The sequence below is a fragment of the Strigops habroptila genome, chromosome 3 (assembly GCF_004027225.2).
Source record: "Strigops habroptila isolate Jane chromosome 3, bStrHab1.2.pri, whole genome shotgun sequence".
In the NCBI taxonomy this organism is placed as follows: domain Eukaryota; kingdom Metazoa; phylum Chordata; class Aves; order Psittaciformes; family Psittacidae; genus Strigops; species Strigops habroptila.
The window spans coordinates 50,579,347-50,599,629 of record NC_044279.2 but is presented as its reverse complement, the minus strand read 5'-3'; the positions used below and the strand labels follow the sequence as shown (position 1 = coordinate 50,599,629).

At 39.7% G+C, this 20,283-nt stretch overlaps 2 protein-coding genes across 5 annotated transcripts in view; both read right to left on the bottom strand.

Annotated features, from left to right (window-relative positions):
• The window catches only part of SLC17A8 (solute carrier family 17 member 8), a 28,819-nt gene extending 27,789 nt beyond the window's left edge, over window positions 1-1,030 (bottom strand). Inside the window, exon 1 of the mRNA XM_030478477.1 lies at window positions 898-1,030. Coding sequence (XP_030334337.1) covers window positions 898-998 — 101 coding nt within the window. The 5' untranslated portion in view covers window positions 999-1,030. The remainder of the gene's footprint in view (window positions 1-897) is intronic.
• Window positions 1,031-12,824: 11,794 nt separating this feature from the next.
• SCYL2 (SCY1 like pseudokinase 2) overlaps window positions 12,825-20,283 on the bottom strand; it is a 36,740-nt gene continuing 29,281 nt past the window's right edge. For all 4 annotated transcript variants that reach the window (XM_030478473.1, XM_030478474.1, XM_030478475.1 and 1 more), the window contains 2 exons: window positions 19,399-19,518; window positions 12,825-18,827 (listed from right to left, as the gene is read on the bottom strand). In XM_030478473.1, coding sequence (XP_030334333.1) covers window positions 18,180-18,827; window positions 19,399-19,518 — 768 coding nt within the window. In that variant the 3' untranslated portion in view covers window positions 12,825-18,179. The remainder of the gene's footprint in view (window positions 18,828-19,398; window positions 19,519-20,283) is intronic.

Sequence of the window (20,283 nt, the reverse complement as noted above, 5' to 3'; positions counted from 1 at the left end):
AAAGCAAATACAATTCAGTCACTAAAAATACATTCAGTTAAAATGTTGGCCTGATTCATACAGACATTTAAAACACTTAACATTAAACATGCAAGAAATGCCACTGAACCCTCTGGCTTCTCATCTATTGATTACACAAACAAATGTTGTCAGTGTCCATTATTGATGCAAATAATCTTCTTATTTAAATGGGAAATCTCTTTCCCTTTATGAAACTCATAATTTGTTACATTGTGTTTTCACTTATCAAAAAATAAAACTTTCCCTTTGTTCTTTCATAAACTGTCAGATTAAGATAGAAATCTTTAATCTTTTTTCTCTTTTTGCAAGCAAACAAACAGCTGCTTCTCCTTTATCACTTTCTAATTTGTTAGTCCCAGCAAACACACAATACACATCTCTACTTAGCACATTTTCTCTTACTGATTCAGAACAAGATTTTCAAAAAAGCCCCTGTAATTTAGGAACATTAAGTCTGATTTTAAAAGTGGCATCATTTGGGTGTGTTAATTTCCATTAAATAATCAGTTTTCCTCATGCAAGACAAATCACAGAATTATTCACATTTAATTATTTAAAAGTTTTTTATTAAAACACTTTTTCAGCTATTTCTAATATCAGAACACTATTTTATAACTTACTTTCACCTTTTTTTGTTTAACAAATATTCTATCATTTGTAGTCATATGTTATTGTAACAGGGCTCCTTTTATATCTTCTATCTTGCAGAGAGGTGTCTCTCACTATCTGAACTTAAATATTCATTTTGTAATTCTAGATTCTGTTTTATGTTTGCACATTTTTCTATACTTTATTCATACTACATTTATTTATACTATTTCTCTTTAATAAATTGAACTAATGGACCTGTCTGGGAATTTCCTGTTGGATTTTTACCTTCTCAGATTCCCCAGTGAGTCACCTATGGTGTTCTTCACCTCTTCCTTTCCTGGGTTAAAAAATCTTTCCTTCAGCGAAACGAATCCTTTGAAAGGCATTTTGTCTTTCTTCTTCAGTAAATCCCTTGTGCTAGCAAGAATTCACTTCTGCTGTCATATTTCCCGATGCCAGACTCGGGAGCCTCCGCTGGTCCCCTCAGTGACCTCTGCAGTGACAACCAGTTGCTCAAGACAGGAGCGCAGAAGGAAGATAAATAAGAAAATTCGGACCAGATCTTCCTTCCAAAGCCAGAAAGTCGGTCAGGAAGAGAAAGCTCTGGAGCAAAACCCCCTCAGAAGCACTCAGGGACTCAGCATCGCACTTGCAGCAGCTATGTCTGCATCTGTGCAGGGTCGGGTACCTGTCTGGGGGCAGCGTGTCCAGAGCCAGCAGCTGGAGGTGCTGCCAAGGGCCGGTGTCCCTGCGCAGGACACAGCCGCCTGCTCCACGGATGAGCCTCAGGCTGGCTCACTGGGGCTCATCCTCAGTGCCTCCCTCCCTCACTCCCTCCCCTGCCTCTTTCAAGCCGAGATCCTGTGCAAAGTGGTGCTATAGTAACGGACACAATACCTGTCCTCAAGCCACTCCAGTTCATTAATAAGACCACATGTATGGCACGGGCGAGAAGTTTATTAAACATTTACAAGTCCTTTCTGCAGGGAGGGAATTACCGCAAGCTGGTTCCGATTCACTATGTACCCCCTGCCCAGCTGAGCCCCCCTGCCCAATGCACCTGCTGGTTTGAACCCAGAGACATCTTCCCCAGCCCAGTCATTTATTATTGATGTTCCCGGGCCCTTGGGCAGACAGATGCAGAGGTGCACTGCTGCAATGCTGTTCGAATAAGCAATTCAAGACCAGCTATAAATTAAATGTGCTGAATTTTTGTAACACAAAGTGGCTGAAAGGGTGAGCTGTGCCAATGCAATGTGGCTTGATGGGAGTTGGACTAGACAATCTCCAGAGGTCTCCTTTAACCCTAATAATTCTGTGATTCTTTTTGACTTCATGACCACAACACACTTTTCCTGGCGCAGCAAAAAGTATTTAATGAGGAAAGGAGAGGAGAGGAGAGGAGAGGAGAGGAGAGGAGAGGAGAGGAGAGGAGAGGAGAGGAGAGGAGAGGAGAGGAGAGGAGAGGAGAGGAGAGGAGAGGAGAGGAGAGGAGAGGAGAGGAGAGGAGAGGAGAGGAGAGGAGAGGAGAGGAGAGGAGAGGAGAGGAGAGAAACTTGGGAACTGAGGAAGCATTGCTTGGCTGGAGTCTCTTTTGCTGTAGAACTGGTTACAGTTTCTTTCTCCTCTTTGAATAATTCATATGCTGTAGAGCACTGTTGGAAAACTCCAGGCCTAGCACAGCTAACAGGCACATTTGTCCTAGCAGGCAGCTCTCCCATAGCAAGCAGAAAGTGCAGCTAGGGCCATGGGGCCAGCGAGGTCCCAGCACTGCCTACCTGTATGCGTGTACCAGGGCTTCTCTGGGTGTAGTTGTACCTAGTTGGGTTGAACAGCAGCTACTCTCACTGCCAGCTCAAGGACTGCCTGGTAAACCCTCCCTGCAGCATGTCTTGCTGCCCTGGGAGCAGCTGAACCTCCTCCTCCTCCTTACACTGTTCAGGCTTGAATCTGGCCACCTCCACAGCTGAGCAAGAGGCAATTCCTCCTGGTTTCTCACTCCAGACCCCTGGCCCACTGGGGCTTGCTGGCAGCCAGATCAGCAAGGGCACCTCTGTGGAAAGGAGCACAGGTCCAGCACAATCACATGCATGCACTGAAATAGGCTCTCCCATTTTCAGTGGGCACACAGAAAATGAACCCTTGCAAGCTAACTGCCAAATATCAGATATGAATGGTTTTAGGGATATATACATGTAGAAATATATAATGGAATTGTCTTCCATTTAAACAAACATGCATTTGGTAGTATTTGGGATAATTTCCTGAATGAACAGGCTGCCCAGGGAGATTGTGGAGTCTCACTCTCTAGAGACATTCAAAACCTGCCCGGAAACGCTCCTGTGTAACCTACTCTGGGGGGCCCTGCTTTGGCAGGGGGTTGGACTATATGATCTCCAGAGGTCCCTTCCAACCCTAATGATCCTGTGATTCTGAACACAGAATGCAGCTGAACACCTGCAACCGAATAAGAACCCAGCTCCAAACTGGAAATGGTGCAAATTCTACTGCAAGGAATTCACCTTGGAAGACTAGGGTTCAGGTTGGAAAGTGGTATTAAAAACCCATATCTCCCAGCAGCTGTGGAACAGAGGTTTTTAATTTGCCCTTCTTTCTGGGCTTCTGGTCCTGCTCCAGTTAAAGAGAGTACAGAGCAGACACAGGAAAGGAGCTATGTTCAACTTTTAGTGCTTTGTTCACTTATCCACATATTCTCAAATTGCATTTAGCATGGAAGACTTAAGTCTGTCCTTTGTCCATTTGGGAATGCTTCCAGCAGCTCCCTCAGAGATATACCTTGGCTGGCACTTGGCAGGGTACATTCCCCTGACAGGTGCAGTGGTTCACATTAGCAATATTGCCCACCTCCCCACCAGCAGAACAGTACATTTCTCACAGCAGGTTTCAACTCTCGCTCCTTTTTACACTTTGACATCCTTCCACTGCCTGCAGTTCTGCAGTGCTGCAGCGGTGGCCCCTTTTGAAATTCACTGACCCTTTCCCTAAGGCTTCGAGAAAGGGTGCCACTCACCCTTGCTTCTCTGCAGAGACACTACTCAACAGCAGCAGCTCTGCTTCTCTGCTGCCTTCTCCCCAGGTTCATAGAGTACTAAAAAGCCCAGAATCCAAAACGTTGCTGCAGAGAGTGTCCCAGCAGCTTTGCATGCCCTGGGGCACCATCCACAATTCTCAACAAGGATGCGCTGGTGAGGTCATGGCAACCCCTATGTGGCTAATCTCAGTATGCATTTAGAAGCATCAGCTTCTAGGAAGAGGAAATATCTTCCTTAACAAGACCTAACATGATAGCCCATATGGACCCAGCTGTCATTGTTCCTACTTTTTTCTTTCCTGTTTTAATTCTATGCCTTAATTCTTTTTTGCAGAAATTAAACTACTCCACTGCAATTCCCTTTCTGATGTCTCAGACCTTAAAACACATTGTGTTATATCATCCCATTGCAAGTCTGCTGCGTGAAAGCTGGAGTCTAAGTCCCAGACACAACATGATTTAGGCTTGTGCTTGCAAAGAACACTTCGCAAAATTAAAACTACTCCTGGCTCAACTTGTAGCTACCACTGAAACTACAGACTCGTATTCCCAAAGACTCCTAGTAAGGCTGCATTAAACCTGTATTTTAAAGTCAATATAGACGTAAAACCAGCATGCAGACAGCCACTGCTGTGGACACGTATACACTCATTATTTTGGGTGCTCAAGAATAACAAGAGTTGTAAGAAAACTTGGAAACCTGTCAAATGCACCTATGCCATTCTAACAATAATTGTACATTGCAGACATGGGGCTAGACTTGGGATTGTGGCATCCCCTTAAGAAAACTGAGCATGAAAATGTCAGAGCTAGCCATAAACATCACTCTCGCCTGGAAGAATAGTTTCTATGGGTGCAAGTAAATGTACACCTAGAGACTCCCTAATTTGCTGCAGTTATTTCTTTTGTTGAAAAGCCTGGAAAATCATCTTTATGCTACTCCTACTGTTGTTTCCTCAAAATAATGGTTGGGGTAAAGTCTTCACCACATTTAAAGGGAGACTTTCGCTACTGTTTTCAGGGCAGACTGGATAGCATATGTATTTCGTGTCCAGGTGGCATTCAGAGAGAGTGCTTCTATTAACTATGATTCCTCATACAGCCTTGCAAGCAGCCACTTCTCTCAATGTTTGTAAAATGAAGTTTTGAACACTTTACAGATATTTAATCATCGCAGTCATTCACAGCCTGACACTAATGTCCTGGGAAAGTCAATTTAACCTTTTAGTGTCTCTGCTGAACTTATACAAAGATGCTTCACTTCATGCTGTGTGATCAGCCTTAACAAAAACCAAAGGCTGCTGGGGTCCTCCAGTGGAAAAACACACAAGTGCATTGTCACAGCCTGGGCAGTCGTGGCCAGACTAGAATAACCTTGATAATTTTTAATCAATTTCTTTTCAGTTCCAGGTCATGTGATCACATCCCTGTGCTTGCGAGCTGCATGTTGGATCACAGTTTGCTCTTGTTAGTCCTTTTGAGGAACTTTTTTTTGGTAAGGTGAGTTGCTTATCTGTGCCTCTGGGCTTCCCAGGTGACTTTGTCTTTTTGCTCTTACCAGGAACTCAAAGACTAGAAAATCCTGGGTGCCCTGTCTCCTTAAATTAAGATTTCTTAGAATTAAGTTTAATTCAAACATTTTGATGTTTCAAAAGTAAGTCTCTTTGGAAGTTTTAAATGCCTCATCCTTCATTATTAGTTTCCCTCTGCATCCCACTTTTGTTGCTAATGTATTTATAGAAACATTTTAATTGTCTTTTATGTCAGTAGCCAGATTAAGTTCTAGCTGGGCTTTGGTCCTTCTAATTTTCTCCCTGCATAACCACATCACATCCTTGTAGTCCTTCTGAGCTGCCTGCCTGCCCCTTCTTCCAGAGGTCATAAACTCCTTTCTATCCCCTGAGTTCCAGCCAAAGCCATCTGTTCAGCCAGGCCAATTTTCTTCCCTGCTGGCTCCTCTTTCAACACATGGGCACGGCCCGCTCATGCACCTAAAAGTTTTCCTTCCTGAAGAAAATCCAGCTTTCCTGGACAACTTTGCCCTTCAGGACTCCCTCCAAAGGGACTCTGCCAAGCAGCCTCTTAAACAGGCCGAAGTCTGCCCTCTGGAAGTCCAATGTGGGAGTCATGCTGAATCCCCTCCTTACTTCTGCAAGAATCAAACCTGCTATCATTTCATGATCACTATGCCCAAGACAGCCTCCAACCATCACATCACTCACAAGTCCTTCTCTGTTCACAAACTACAGGTCCAGTGGGCACCTTCCCTAGTTGGCTCCCTTGCCATCTGTGTCAGGAAGTTATCTTCACACACTCCAGGAACCTCCTAGACTGTTTTCCCTCTGCTGTGTTGTATTTCCAGCAGACACCTAGTAAGTTGAAGTCACCATGGTATCTGCCTTGTTGGCCTTCCCCCGATTTTTGCCCATAAACACTCAACCTTATTAACACTATCATTAAGCTCTGGCAATCAAAACACTCCCTAAAATACAGGGCTACTCCATCACCTCTCTTTTCTTGCCTGTCCCTTCTGAAGAGTTTATAGCCATCCATTGCAGCATTCCAGTTGTGCGAGTCATCCCACCATGTTTCTGTGATGGCAACTGTGTCAGAGTTTTCCTGTTGCACAATGGCTTCCAGCTCCTCCTGTTTGTTGCTCATGCTGTGTGCATTCGTGTAGATGCACTTCAGTTCAGCTATTGATTCTGATACCTTTTTGAGGGGAGAAACCTTAATTCCTCAGGCGCTTCTGTGGTTTTTTACACATGAATAACCCTTGCATCTTTGCTGCTGCATGGATCTCCATCCCCTACCTCCACTGAGACAGCTGACCAAAGGACCTTGATATGACACCGTCCCTCAACCTTTGGTGTGCTGCCCTCAGGCTTATCTCTAGTGAGCTGGTTTTATCCTTTTCTTCCTTTCAAATCTAGTTTAAACGTTCTCAATGAGCCTTGCTAAGTCCTGTGCAAAGATCCTTTTTCCCTTTGAGACAGGTGTACCCAATCTGTTGCCAGCAGGCCTGGTATCTTGTCGGTATCTTGTCAAGTGTGTGCTGTCCTGATACCATTTTTTAATTAAATGTAGCCACTTATGATCCTAGAAATTTTTACTCCTGTAAAAAGTGTTGAAATCAGCTCAAACGTTGAGGGGACATAGTGGAGTTATTTTACCTTCTGCTTTTCTGAAGTTTCAGGAAACATTGAAGTCACTCAAAGCTGAAATTGTCAACTCAGGAGGCAGAGTATTAAATAAAGCAAATACAAATCCTCGAGTAGGAGACAAGAATTGCAACACTGCACTTCTCCCGAGATGGGGACACAGCACTCAGGGAACAGAAATGCGCATGTGATAGTTGCCCATGGTCAGTTTTTTCAGCGGAGGGGACTGCAGCAGCCTTAGCTTTCTCCTGAAACCAATTATTTCTGAAGTGTCAACTGTGGATTTCACATGAGAGTCACTTTCATGCATTATATTTCCAACAGAAATCACAACTGTAGATACAGTAAATCAAAGAAACAAGAAAAGAAGTCTCCAGCCATAATGAAAAGAACACACATATAGACACGTCACAGAAGTGGCCACGTAAAAAGAAGTGTGAAAGAAGATAATTTCATTCATCAAGTAACTGAGTGTTAATCAACCAGAGCTGATACTGAGTGATAACACTTTTCAAATCACAGACCTTACCACAGTAAATGCTTGCAGGAGCCTGTGTCAGCTACATGCTCTGTGGAAACAGGGGATTGTCAGCATTAGGGTATGAGTTCGGGTTCAGAGGGTAAGATCAGGGTTCCTAGGTGAGTTGTCATCTTACCTTCAAAGGAATTTCTTTCATTACTTTGTACGTGCAAAGGTTCACTCAGATGACAAGCATGTTTTGTCCTTAGAAATGAAACTTTTTGGTGAAACTGTTTCTCCCTTTGTATTTGTATAGTGCATGGTGTATCGGAGACCCTATTTCTATCGACATCTCTAAGAATCATTGTAACATTACATAAAAGAAGGGTACTATAGGAATTCAGCATTCAAGACCTACAGCAACTGATGTCAAAGATAAAAGGGGTGACCTGGGATGCCATGTTACACAAGGGTTTTGATTAAATGGTAAAAATGGCTCCTCAGGTTTTGAAATCTAAGGCTAAAGCCATAAAGACATTGTAAACAATGTCTGCACTTTTTCTACATAAATGAAGATGGATTCAAAGACTTCAGGATTCTGATTTCTATTTTACCATATATGAGAACTGATTCCTTTCCTGCCATGTCAAAATATGTTGGGTCAGCCCAAATTAAATTTTCAGTTGCTCTGTTTGTTTCCCTGATATCTGTGGCAACACCAGCATTAGTTTCAAATGGTTAAAAAATTCATCTTCAGTTTCTAGTTTCTGCTTCCTGATCAGATAGCTGTTGGGAAAGAAATCTGATCACAGTTGGACAAGAAATAAAAATAGAGGCTCCTGGGGTGCTAACAACAAATAAACCAATAATGGAAATAGGAATTCTTATTTATAGTTTTACTTACTGGAAACTGCTAATTAAGTGGTAATTTCATCTTACACAATAAGTAGGAGGGCTTTTAAAGCATTTCTATGTGGACAGTTACTATGTGAAGTACATCTGTTTCCCCACAAAGAAAAGGTAAGAGTTCTGTATCATGACAGCAACTACTACAGATATATTTAATGATGATTTCTGTGCATCCAGGAATACACTATGTTATTTAAAAAATAGGTTCTTTTTCACTTTCACAAAGCAGTACAAGGAAAGCCTTGTAGCTGGATAAGAACCTTTCTGTAATGTTTGCAATTTATTTGAAAGTTGCTTGGGTTATAGTGACACCTTATGGTAGTTCTATAATATTTTACAGATGGTTTTGAAAGTTACGATCTCTGATAGCTTTTCACATCTTGTCACTATCAGCAAGAATTTGCTTTGATGTATTTTAGAAATACTTTTTTTACTCAAAAGACCATTCCATCTCTTCAAATTTGTGGTTTCGCTTTTACGCTTACTAGGAAAGTACATTTTAAAGGGGTTTCGGTGTTGTCTTCTCTCAGTGTTTAACAGGTAATCTATGCCAGGTAGTATGTGCATGACATGCTATTCAAAACTATCTGTGGTGATACCCAACTTGTGAGTACAGTGTCTTGCTGGATTGATTCACCAAAGTATAGCATGTAGTTCATTGTGTTTCTTTAATCCCAGATCTGAACTCTTTAAAAGAAAACATCACGATAGAAGTTAATAAAAAAATTCTGTCCTCTTAAATACTGTTGAAAACCAAACTTGTGGGATATATACATAAATATGTAAGTAAATATTTATGTAAATGAATATTCAAAACCAGCTACTATGTGAAGATCAGAATTTGTAAAACTTGCCTTCCTGGGGGCCTCCCTTACGTGCATTTTCTAGTGTCTAATAGGAGCTGTCTCACTTTGCAGCCTTTCCATCAGTTGAAGTGCAAAGTTGTCCCTCTAATGAGCCAATGGTTTCCATAAAACTTCCATGAATTCCTTACCTTTAGTATTTTTATCACACTCTCATCAAACAGACGTTGAAAGTGGGCAATAGGTTCAAAGTTGCAAAGGGCTGAGAGGGAATGAGGGAGAAGGATGACTGAGCAGTCACATTAATCTTAAAAACGGAGCTGAAAATCATTCATTGAGCGAAGTAAGTCTATGTAAAATTAATATTTTAATTCCTGACAACCTACATCAGTGACTAATTATGTCATTTTTTACAACCTATAAATCAAAAATTTCAAAACCCACCTATTTTGTCAGCCTTTAAAAGATATCCATAATTCTAAGCTAGCTGAAATCACTGGCTAAGCACCTAGCACCAGCTGCAGGATTTTTTGAAAAAGTGGTAAGGATATCAGTTCCTTTTCCACTTAAAATCTCTAGTTTTTCAAAGTTAAGAAACTGAGTAACACTGAAGCAAAACATTCTCCTCCCTTACAGCGCATAAAACAGAACTGAAGAAGAATGCAATTCATTAACTTTGGCACCCTGAAGGACATGGTGAAGGACATTGTGGAGAAGGACTTGGAGGTGTTGGTTGACAAGAAGCTTAACATGAGATGGCAGTGTGCACTCGCAGCCCAGAAAGCCAACCGTATCCTGGGCTGCATCAAAAGAAGTGTGACCAGCAGGTCAAAGGAGGTGATCCTGCCCCTCTACTCTGCTCTTGTGAGACCTCACTTGGAGTATTGTGTACAGTTCTGGTGTCCTCAACGTAAAAAGGACATGGAGCTGTTGGAGCAAGCCCAGAGGAGGGCCACGAGGATGATAAGAGGGCTGGAGCACCTCCCGTATGAAGACAGGCTGAGAGAGTTGGGGCTGTTCAGCCTGGAGAAGAGAAGGCTCCATGGAGACCTCATAGCAGCCTTCCAGTATCTGAAGGGGGCCTATAAGGATGCTGGGAGAGACTCTTCCTTAGAGACTGTAGTGGTAGGACAAGGGGTAATAGCTTCAAACTTAAACAGGGAAAGTTTAGATTAGATGTAAGGAAGAAGTTCTTTACTGTGAGGGTGGTGAAGCACTGGAATGGGTTGCCCAAGGAAGTTGCGAATGCTCCATCCCTGGTGGTGTTCAAGGCCAGGGTGGACAAAGACTTGGGAGACATGGCTTAGTGCAAGGTGTCCCTGCCCATGGCAGGGGGTTTGGAACTAGATGATCTTAAGGTCCTTTCCAACCCTAACTATTCTATGATTCTATTCTATGATTCTATGGTGACCAGTAACAGTTCAGGATGGTACTTGTAATTACTAATGCTTTTGTCAAATGAATTTGTTTTAAAACAGACAGGTTTAACAACAACAAAAATAAACACACAGAAATGAAACATTCCAGTAAGTGTGTTATGGCTAAATTATATTTGACCTCAATCAGCTGCCCAACAGCAGCAGTAGTTGTCAGGACCAGTTAAGCTCCTTTATGAGGCTGCAGCAGCCAGCACACTCTGCACAGGCAACTTCGGAATCTGAGCAGAGCATGTGGGGACAAAGAAAACAGGTCCATTCCTATGGGTCTGGTGCTGGATATTCTGTCATTTTGGCAATCAACAGTTTCCACTCTCCTTTCTTCCTCCCTGAAATCTGCCTGAAATCTGCCTCTCTGCTCTGCATGATTGCTGTATCACTCTGGCATCTGGATTTGGTAATGCTCTGGATCACCTACCTGCAGCTGCTTTTAACATTTCTCCTTCAGTCTCACACTGCTTGCAGGACAGATAGCAGAGGAAATACATGCCTACTCATCAGCCACCTCCATCGACCAGTCTGGCAGCTTGCCAGAGCTGCACCAACAAGCAGAGATGCAGAGCCTCAGGTTATGTTCCTTTCTGCTGTCCCTGATGGCAAAGTAATAGTCTCCAGCTGAAGAGCAACAGGCACAAAGTTCAGGCTGCCACTGTCTTCAATCCAGCATTCTCTTACCAGCTATCACCAGAAACAAAATTGTCAGAGCCCTTTAATTTTTGTTGCCCTTCTATGATTTTACACAGCCGTGGCCTGCCTGTGGGCATTGATGTAAGAAAGAAAAACAAAGAGAGAGGAGTTGCAAGAGATGGCTGCACCAGAAAGAGCCTAGAGAAGTAGGAGGCAGAGAGTCCCAAGTAAAATTCTTTTTCTATTACAACCAGTGCTATATATGGGATTGAGCTCAGTTAAGATGGCAATTACATGTGAAGAGATTTCCACATATTTTATTTCTAGTATTTATTAAGCTGCTCCTGGGTTTGTGCATGGGTAGTTTATTTCTGAATTCCTGGTTTATAAGTTTGGGGGTAAGTTTGGCACAAAAAATTGGAATCCACCTTGTCATCCATGGATCCAGTTTTCCAATCTACCGAGCAACTGCAGTGGTCTCCAGCTAGTGATAAGCACAGGACAAAAGTGCATTTGTGTTTGGCAACAGGAAGAGAACATTGAATGAACCATTTCTCTTCGCACAACTCCTCACAAACAGTTAGTTTTCTACACCTCCTGAGCCGCATTCCTCACAACTGCAAACTCAATAGGGTAACACAGCTTACAAACACTGATATAAAAAAGGATTAACCTAAAGTTCTGGTGTATGACATACCTAAAGGAGGGACTAGAGATATTTAAGTGATGAAGCAAAGACAAGTAGATGCCAGTATCAAAATATTCCAGGCAAAGAACAATCAACTGTGAAGAGTTCCAGCTTTTCCTGTTTGAAGTCTTAAGATTATGAAAGAGTTTATGAAATTTTCAATTTTAAGCCACAACCAACCCAGAATATCTGGACTTCAGCACTTGCGACCTTCCTGCTTAAGAAACAGCTATCAGTTATGGAGCTTACCAATGTCCCAAAATGGAGGAAACAAAGAGAACATTACCACAGAAAAGTATATTCAAGTCAGATCAAGACTGTGATCTGCTGAACAACTTAAGGCAGGCATTTTCTCAGCAGTGTGCCATAGAGAATGTCTCCACCTCACTCTCTTACCTTCTGCTACCATTGACTGAAAGCTGGCATATAACAAGCCCGTACTCCTTTGATGGATGCAGCTGTGGGGTGAATGGAGATGCTGTCATCCTCAGCAAACTAAAATGAAGAGGGAATTGGAGCCATCTAATGCTATCTTTCCATTTCCACCTAATCCATCTTTTACTCTCTCCTCCCATAACATCTCAAGCCAATGATGCTTCTAAGCAGATCATAGCTGTCTCATGCTTAATCATACCATACAAAATTACCATACAAAAAGCTGAGAACTAGCTTCCTTCAGAGTGTTGGCAAACTCTAAGCCTGACAAAGCAGTGCATCTTGATGACCAGGTTTAGAGAAAGGGCTGGTTGCTTGGTAAATGAGCAATGAAAATGCAAAGTGAGATCACTATATGGCATCACAACCCCAGATTCTGACATGGGCTTCGTGTGCTTTCAGTAAATGCTATTTTAGAGACATCTAGAGCATCACTTTTTCCCCAGGACTTTTATTCTTTGCACGAAGGCAGTATGTGATCACATTAGAGATGTCTGGACAGCATCCACTCTAAGAAATTACATCAAAATTATGTGCGATAAAATGCATTTCAAATAAAATATAGTGTAAAGTTTTCTATGTGAGTTACTATTTGTTAATTTAATTGAAATTTTGAATAAAAATACCTTCCAACATGAAAATATGAAAAGTTCATTTATTTCCATAGGCAACCTCAGAGTACAAAGTGATATGAATTTCTCGAAACTATCACTATACCTTTTACGTATTTTTAAGTAACTGATCTAAAAGTTAATACAAGAATAAATTTGGTTTTGAGGAGCTGTCCAATAAACTGGATATACACTAATGCCATGCTATGACAGTTCTACTTATGAATCACAGCTGACACTACAGTAACATCACTTTATAAATCTCATGAGAATTTTAATGTTTTACAATCAAAACATAAAACTGCCACTAGTACAGAGACTGTACGATTAGACAAATAAACAAGTGTTAAATATTTTGCACAAGGCCTGAGTTCACTATAACACATTCTGATTTACAACTTCATCTCAGAATTCTGTACAGCAGATACAACTGTTTCAGAGAACTCAAAGACAATACAACTTCAGGGGCTCATTTGATCTGTTGATGCAAGTGTGAGGCCTGGAAGGCAAGAAGGCAAGAGGATTTGATGGATGAATCCAAGGTTTTACTGCCTTGTGTAATTTCCTTGTAAAGCAGTCAAAACCTAATAGAAAGTAAGGTACAAGGCAGGACCTTACTTGAAAATCAGCTAACCCATCTGAAATCCTCCAGATAGGTTTCCTCACAGCTATTTCAGAGTAAAAGTTCACAATGAGTATATAAAATGCAGCATATCTCTTAACAAAGAACAAAATAAGGGTCACATATACAACAGGATACCTTTTCTGTATTCCCTTTCCCCATATTTCTTTCATTGGGAATGGCACAGATCAGTGATATCCCACCCACCCCCAATAAAAAACTCCTAGTCAATAAACAAAGGTCACTACAGAGTCAAAAATTTCACCAGCAATGAGAGATCCAGTGTTCATAAACTTAAGTTTTAAAAACTTTCCTTTTCTGCTCAAGCCATATAGATACAGGCAGACTAAGCATGTAAATTTTTAACAGATAACAAAAGTATCATATAATTCTTAGCTTGTATGGAAGCCTTGTGGAATTTGATTCAAATCTAATTTTTCACTTAATCTTTCCTCTTTTGGTGCAATTGAACTGAAAAATCTAAAATCCTGTAATCTATATACACATGTACTTATCTATCTACAGACACAGATGACATTATGACAGGGGTTATAATACAGAAGTTAAAATATTTTTCTTACTTTAAAAGGCCATTGGGGTATTTGTTAAAGTTTCACATCAATGTGAAACAGGTGTTGTTAAAAAGACAAAACTTAACAGAAAAGGAAAGTTTTAAACAATAAGGCTTGAAATGTCATGCACCTATACATCACAAAAAATCAGCCTTTTACTTGGGGTACTCAACATCTGCACAGACCTGTAAGGCCACAACTTCCCCACAACATTTCTAACTCATATCACCATTAAAAGCGGAAGACAAAGTATCTTCATTAAAACAAACTAGAACATTCTACCCATATTTTCTTTCCCCATCTCCCAAAAAATAGGTGGACTCCTTTACATTTCAAAAGACTACTCTGGTACTACTGTCCTGTGTAAGCAGGTTCCACAGGCTGTTCTGTGCCTTATTCGCAACACTTGTGTGATGAAAAGAAACAGAAAATCTGTTCCAAATCTGTTCCCTTCTCCTTCCTTGAAATTCCACTTGTGCCATTTCACTCCCAGTTTCTTTCTTCTTGAGTGAGGCAGATGTAGGGGATTCCAAGCTAATCTTTAACTCAGTAGTTTCAAGATTCCTCTCCATCAGCTTAAACAGAGGTGGTTTTTTAAGCCTCTTAATCTTCTCATCTAGCAGGATTAGTTTGTTTTCTAAGACTGAGTTTTCAAAGGATGCTTCAGAGATTTTCATACTTAAAACCAAATGGAAGCAACAGTTCTAATATGGAAAATACTGTCTTGTTACATTCGTTTAGTATGCACCAGAGCAGCTAAAGCACAACTGATGCTTATACTTAAGATATGCAGCTATTTCCACCTCCTTTCTCCCTTTCTAGTAAACATTATATAGATAAATCAACTGAAAAATAGAATTTACTCCCTGCCCTTTAACTCTCCTTTACAAATGAATGTAAAATAAACCACTTCGGCTGGGCAGTTCAGTGCAGACCCTGCTCTCATTTCCACAGTGCAATGAAGATCTGCTCGCATTGGGTGAGCATAGAGGGTGCACAGGGCATAGGCTGCAAGGTGATGATACAACCTGCCAGGCTTCCACATTTCTTCCTTTAAATTAGGTAATACAAAGAGATTAAATTTTGTGTTATAGTATTGCTGAAGGCATTGTAAAAGAATTTACATCAGGTCACTTTTTCAGTAACAGAATTTGCAATTTCTTAATCAGATACCAATTTCAAACCTGTTCTCCATTTTGTTTTGCAGTAGGGCTAGACAGATCCTCTGCTTCAGGCCAAGCCAGATGTAACACTGCTTTCCATCCAAGTCCAGAAACAGAAGGCCCCTGGAATGCCCACATTTTATAACATTGTCCCTTCATCTTCCTCTTTCCCAAAAAACAAATTGGATGTGAAGTACAACTGTTGTTTTCAAAAAATGGTATTCACTCTGGCCACGAGTCTTCCAGCCTTTTACAGGGCCTCAGAATGATGTCTTCTAAGTGAAGAGATAACTGGACAAGGCTTCCTAAAGAAAAACTATTGTAGCAGGAGCCAAGTGGCTCATGGCCTTGGTAACTTACCTCTTGCAACTCCTCTTTCCATTAAGTTTAGTAGAAATAACCAGAGAACTTCACACACCCCCAGTTTCCTGACACACTAAGCAGGATGCATGTGCAAGGAAGAGGGATTTGACCCTCTCATTTTAACTGAAGTAATTTTTTCTTTTTTCTTTTCAAGTAATATTGGAAATATTTTGATAAAACTTTCATAAGCACCCTTTTCAGTTTTTCTTCCCTGGTCATTCTGAAAATTCCAGCAAACAAGAGAAATCAAAATTATGTTCTCAAATATAAATAGAAAAAAATCATACTACTTGAGCCAAATAAAGATCTTATTCCATCACATTACCACTGCAAAGAAGACCCTCTCTTAATTTAAACTTGTAGGATTTTTTTTACTTTGTTCTTACAAAATAGATTATATTCTCAGATAGCCCATACCAAAAGCACATACCCCAAACCCCACAATTTAAGAGGCCTAGTATATTAAACCAAAACAAAATTTTTCAGTTAATTTTCCCTCCATTAGGTTAAATTAAAATCCAGTTCTGAAAAGCCCCCAGTCCAAGGGGATCAGTGACTAAAACCCCAGATCAGGACACTGACATTTAAGACTGCCTTTACTATGAATGTATTAATTTAATACATTGTAGAGTCCTATGAGATGCTATTTTTAATATAAACTTATTTTACAAATAATTTAGAGGAATACAGATTCAAGTAATTCTTCAAAGGCTTGCCTTAAGTTACCCTAACAACTGTAGCTTTCAAAAGTTGACATAAAAGAAGACATTAGTGTGATTGAGGGTATAGAGTACTAGTAACTGTACATGAACTTAAATAGTATAACAGTTCTAGTATCATACTTGAATTTACAGATATCTTAACATAACCTACAATGCTTACCATGAATATTAACAGCACATAAGCATCACAATGTGTTAGGTATTGTTTTCTAAACCACAATTTCACTGGTCCCAGGTATTTTAAAATAATAGGACTAAGGCAGCAGCTATAATACATAAACAATTCTTTAAGAAATGCTTAATGCTATTACCGCTTAGAACTGTGAAAACATAACAAAATACAAGTCACATTTACAGCATAAGGCCCTTTGGTTTCTTAAGCAGCAAATGAAAGAACAATTTCTTCAGTGAAAGGCTTTGAAAAACAAAGCATGTAGGCTTTCCCTAAAAAAGGTAACTAGTTCTTTCCTTCTCAAAATAGCCAGCTATAGTCTTCAAAATATCATGTAAGAAAGCTCCTGAAATTCCTAGGAAAAAAAAGTTAAAACCCAACAGTAGTATCTGACAGAGTAGAGATTCTATCATGGGCAAGCTGAACATACACCTTCTGGGAAGTAGAAGAAACTATTTTTTGGATTTCTGAAGAGCTTTATTGAATTTGGAGTAATACAATAAAAAGGATCTGAAATACCTGTGTATTTACCATATGTTCTAGAGCTTACAAATCTGTATTTGAGAAATCACTTCATATTTATCTATCCTTCTTAAGAACTTGAGTTAAAATAAAATTAAAATAAAAGTTTATTCTAGTCAAGGCAATTTATGGCAGTCTGCTTTTTCACACAACCATGTGCAACATGTACAAGGCTCTCCTCCTCCATCTTCCCAATGGAGCCAAAACCTATGAAGTAATAATTCAAGATATTTCTGTGTAACTAAACACTCTATGTTTAGTTACACAGAAATGTTTAGTTACACAGTTGGGCAGTCAACATGTGAATTTTATGCAGAACATTCTCTTTAGGAGGTAACTACTCATATTCTTTTTTTCCACACTAGTTAGAAGCAGTAGCAAATTAACCAAAGTAGTGGAATATATAATAAATGTGATTAAGTCACCACATGTATTTTAAAATCCTGCTTAAGTGGTATGTTGCTTAAGCTGTGGGGCTGGTAACAACGATTTGGCATTGTAAAAGAGGTTGTAAACCAGCATGACCGTTGAAGCAGTGTTCTTACTCTGTCCCAAACTTGCCCAAAATTTTAAAGCAACTTCTTATGTCTCCTGAATCTTCTTGTAGTTTACTACAGTGTTAATTCTAATTATCTTGTAAGAGAAGAAATTAAAATATTTTCTCTTCTTAGCCTCTTACACAGTTAAAGGTTAAGAGAGCCTTCTATGTAACATGGCCATCAAAATTTTGAGGCAGTGTAAGAATTTACTTTGTGCAAACTGTTATAGGGCAAAATGATAGTTTGTGACACATTCAGGCAACACATATCATCAGTAAGAATTTAGCAGACACCGAAAGGACTGGGCTGCAGGGTTCCATTCACTAGTATTATTACCCCTTTTAAACATTTCTGTTGAACTTAAGAAACAAAATTTTGTTGGTAATTTCATAGGAGTTGACAGAGTACACTTCCAAATAATTCTGAAATACTGAACTTCTATTTTGACTGAATATATGCATCCTACCTTCAGTGCTCTGATGTTCAGTAAAGAGACAGGAATTCTTTTGCATGTCAGATGACTTTGCACTTACACAATTCTCTGCAGTACCAGGTGAATGCAAAATCAGTCTTTTTTCCAGCGCAAAAGTCTTTACTTTGCTGGGTTGAAAGTTTCCCCAAGTCATGCTTTTACTAATTAAAAAAAAGATGTTAATCAGCTTACCCATGATCCAATTTCATCCATCTTTGAAAGAAGAAAACAATACATGTTACCCAAAAAGATCTTTTAAGTCATTGCTAGCTGAGCTGCTGTTTGTCATTGTGTTCGCTGGTTGTGCAAAGTTCTGAGGAGCAAAGAAAGGATTACCCTGTATACCAAAGCCAGGCTGTCCTATCATGTTCATCTGAGGTCCCAAGACTGAACTGCTCGCATTTGGGGAGCCTTGCGGGGGTACAAACTGATTAACCCACTGGCTTGACTTCTGTTGAGCCAACTGTTTCATGCTAACTTTGGGTTTTTGAGGACCAAAAAGATTATCTAAAGCAGACATATCTGGGGGTTTGTTTTGTTGTGTCAGTGGAGAGATTGCAGATGCAGCATTCATAGGACTGTAATTTGGCATATTGGCCGTTGGTACAATGTTCATCTTGGTTGTTCCTGTTGCACTTGGACCGAAGAAATTCTGAGTGGTGAGACTAGGTCCCATACTGAATCCAGAAGTCTGAAAACCCATGTTAGTATTTAGTCCATTTGTTACATTTCTCTTTGTGTTGTCAACAGGTGATGAAAATCCCATTCCAACACCCATAGAAGGGACAGAAGAGAAGCTGTTTGAAGATGCAACTTTAGCCTTGTTGATAGAATGGCTAGTCAAAGATGACATATTATCTATCAAGGTATCTGTCAAGTCTTTTGTCTGCAAAATACATAAAATGCAGTTAAATGCTTTTCCTGTGCAAACACTCTAGCGACAGTCTTTATTATTGCTCCTGCAGAAGAAGCATTCATTTTTCAGAAATTAAAATTTACTGCATGGAATAGTGCATGAAATGTAATTATACACAAGAGCAATTAGGTTGTATTTCTCCTTTTCTACTTAGAATTTATTGTTAAACAGATTTAATTTGTCAACTAAGACTATACACAAAGTACTACTGTAACTATTTGCTTACATATCCCCAAGCCCTTTATATATTTAGTTAATAAACTCTTCAGTGCAAAACCTTTTTTAATATGTGCTTTTTCCTTATCTAGAACAATGGCCTTCCAATAATAATGACATCTTTGGAAACTCCTGCAATTTAAAAAGTGTGAAATATTGCTAATGATGCAAATGGAAGGCAGATGAAAATTTATTTTAGTTTTTCCTCAGCTGTGCCATTGTACTACCAGTGAAAAAGGTGACTCATAGGAGAAAATAAATGCACTTGGAAGGAAAAAGCACCACAAATCCAATGGAAACAGTGCAGTAGTTTGTTCTTTCTCACCTGCTTCACTGGAGGTGTTATTGCAGTTGTTTGTGGCTTAAGAGGTTGCTGGTTTTTCAGCTTCTGCGCCTGTTCTTGTTCTTTAGCTAGCTTTTGCTTCTCTTCAAGTGTAAGTGATGCCTTTAAAGGGAAAGTACTGATACTAAGTTGCACAGAATGATTAGTCTTACATAAATATGTTTATTTCATAAATAGCACTGTCATCTCAATAATATGTGGCAGAACAATACAAATTATTTATACAAAAGAGAAAAGTGCTAAGCACAAAATCTAGTATAATATTTACCATCCAGCTAAAAATTACTTAAAGCAAACGAATACACTATTAAAAGTAGCATAATGAGAAATTGGCAGAATTGGACAGATATCAAATAAGAAGGTATCACAACAAAACCATTTTAGCTTTTTCTTCTTAATGTTGGGCATATTAAAAAAGCATTCTTCATGGTTTTTGGGTTTGTATGATTACTAGCTGGCACTTATATAGAACTGCAACCGATCGTGGAGTTAGAAGGGGAATTTTATTTTAAGAATGTTTAAGCGGCTTTTCAGGATTTGAACTCTATTTTTGTTAATGATGGAAGATAAAATCATAAAATCATTCCCCCGTAGTCTAAAGTTAGTTAGAGAGTTCAGACAACTAGAAATGGAAATGATAAAATGTATAGACTCTGGGGAGCCATTTACATAATTAACAGCACGAAAAGAAGGAGAAAGAAAATGATGAAAAATTTATCATCCTAATTGCTGCCTACTTTTTACAAAGCTATTTTCCAGGAAAGGCTTTCAGGGAAATTCAAGAATATGATTTGAACATTTCGAACATTTGAACACATGTCCATTTAGTGGACCTTCACATGTGACTATGGACAGTGCTGTGATACA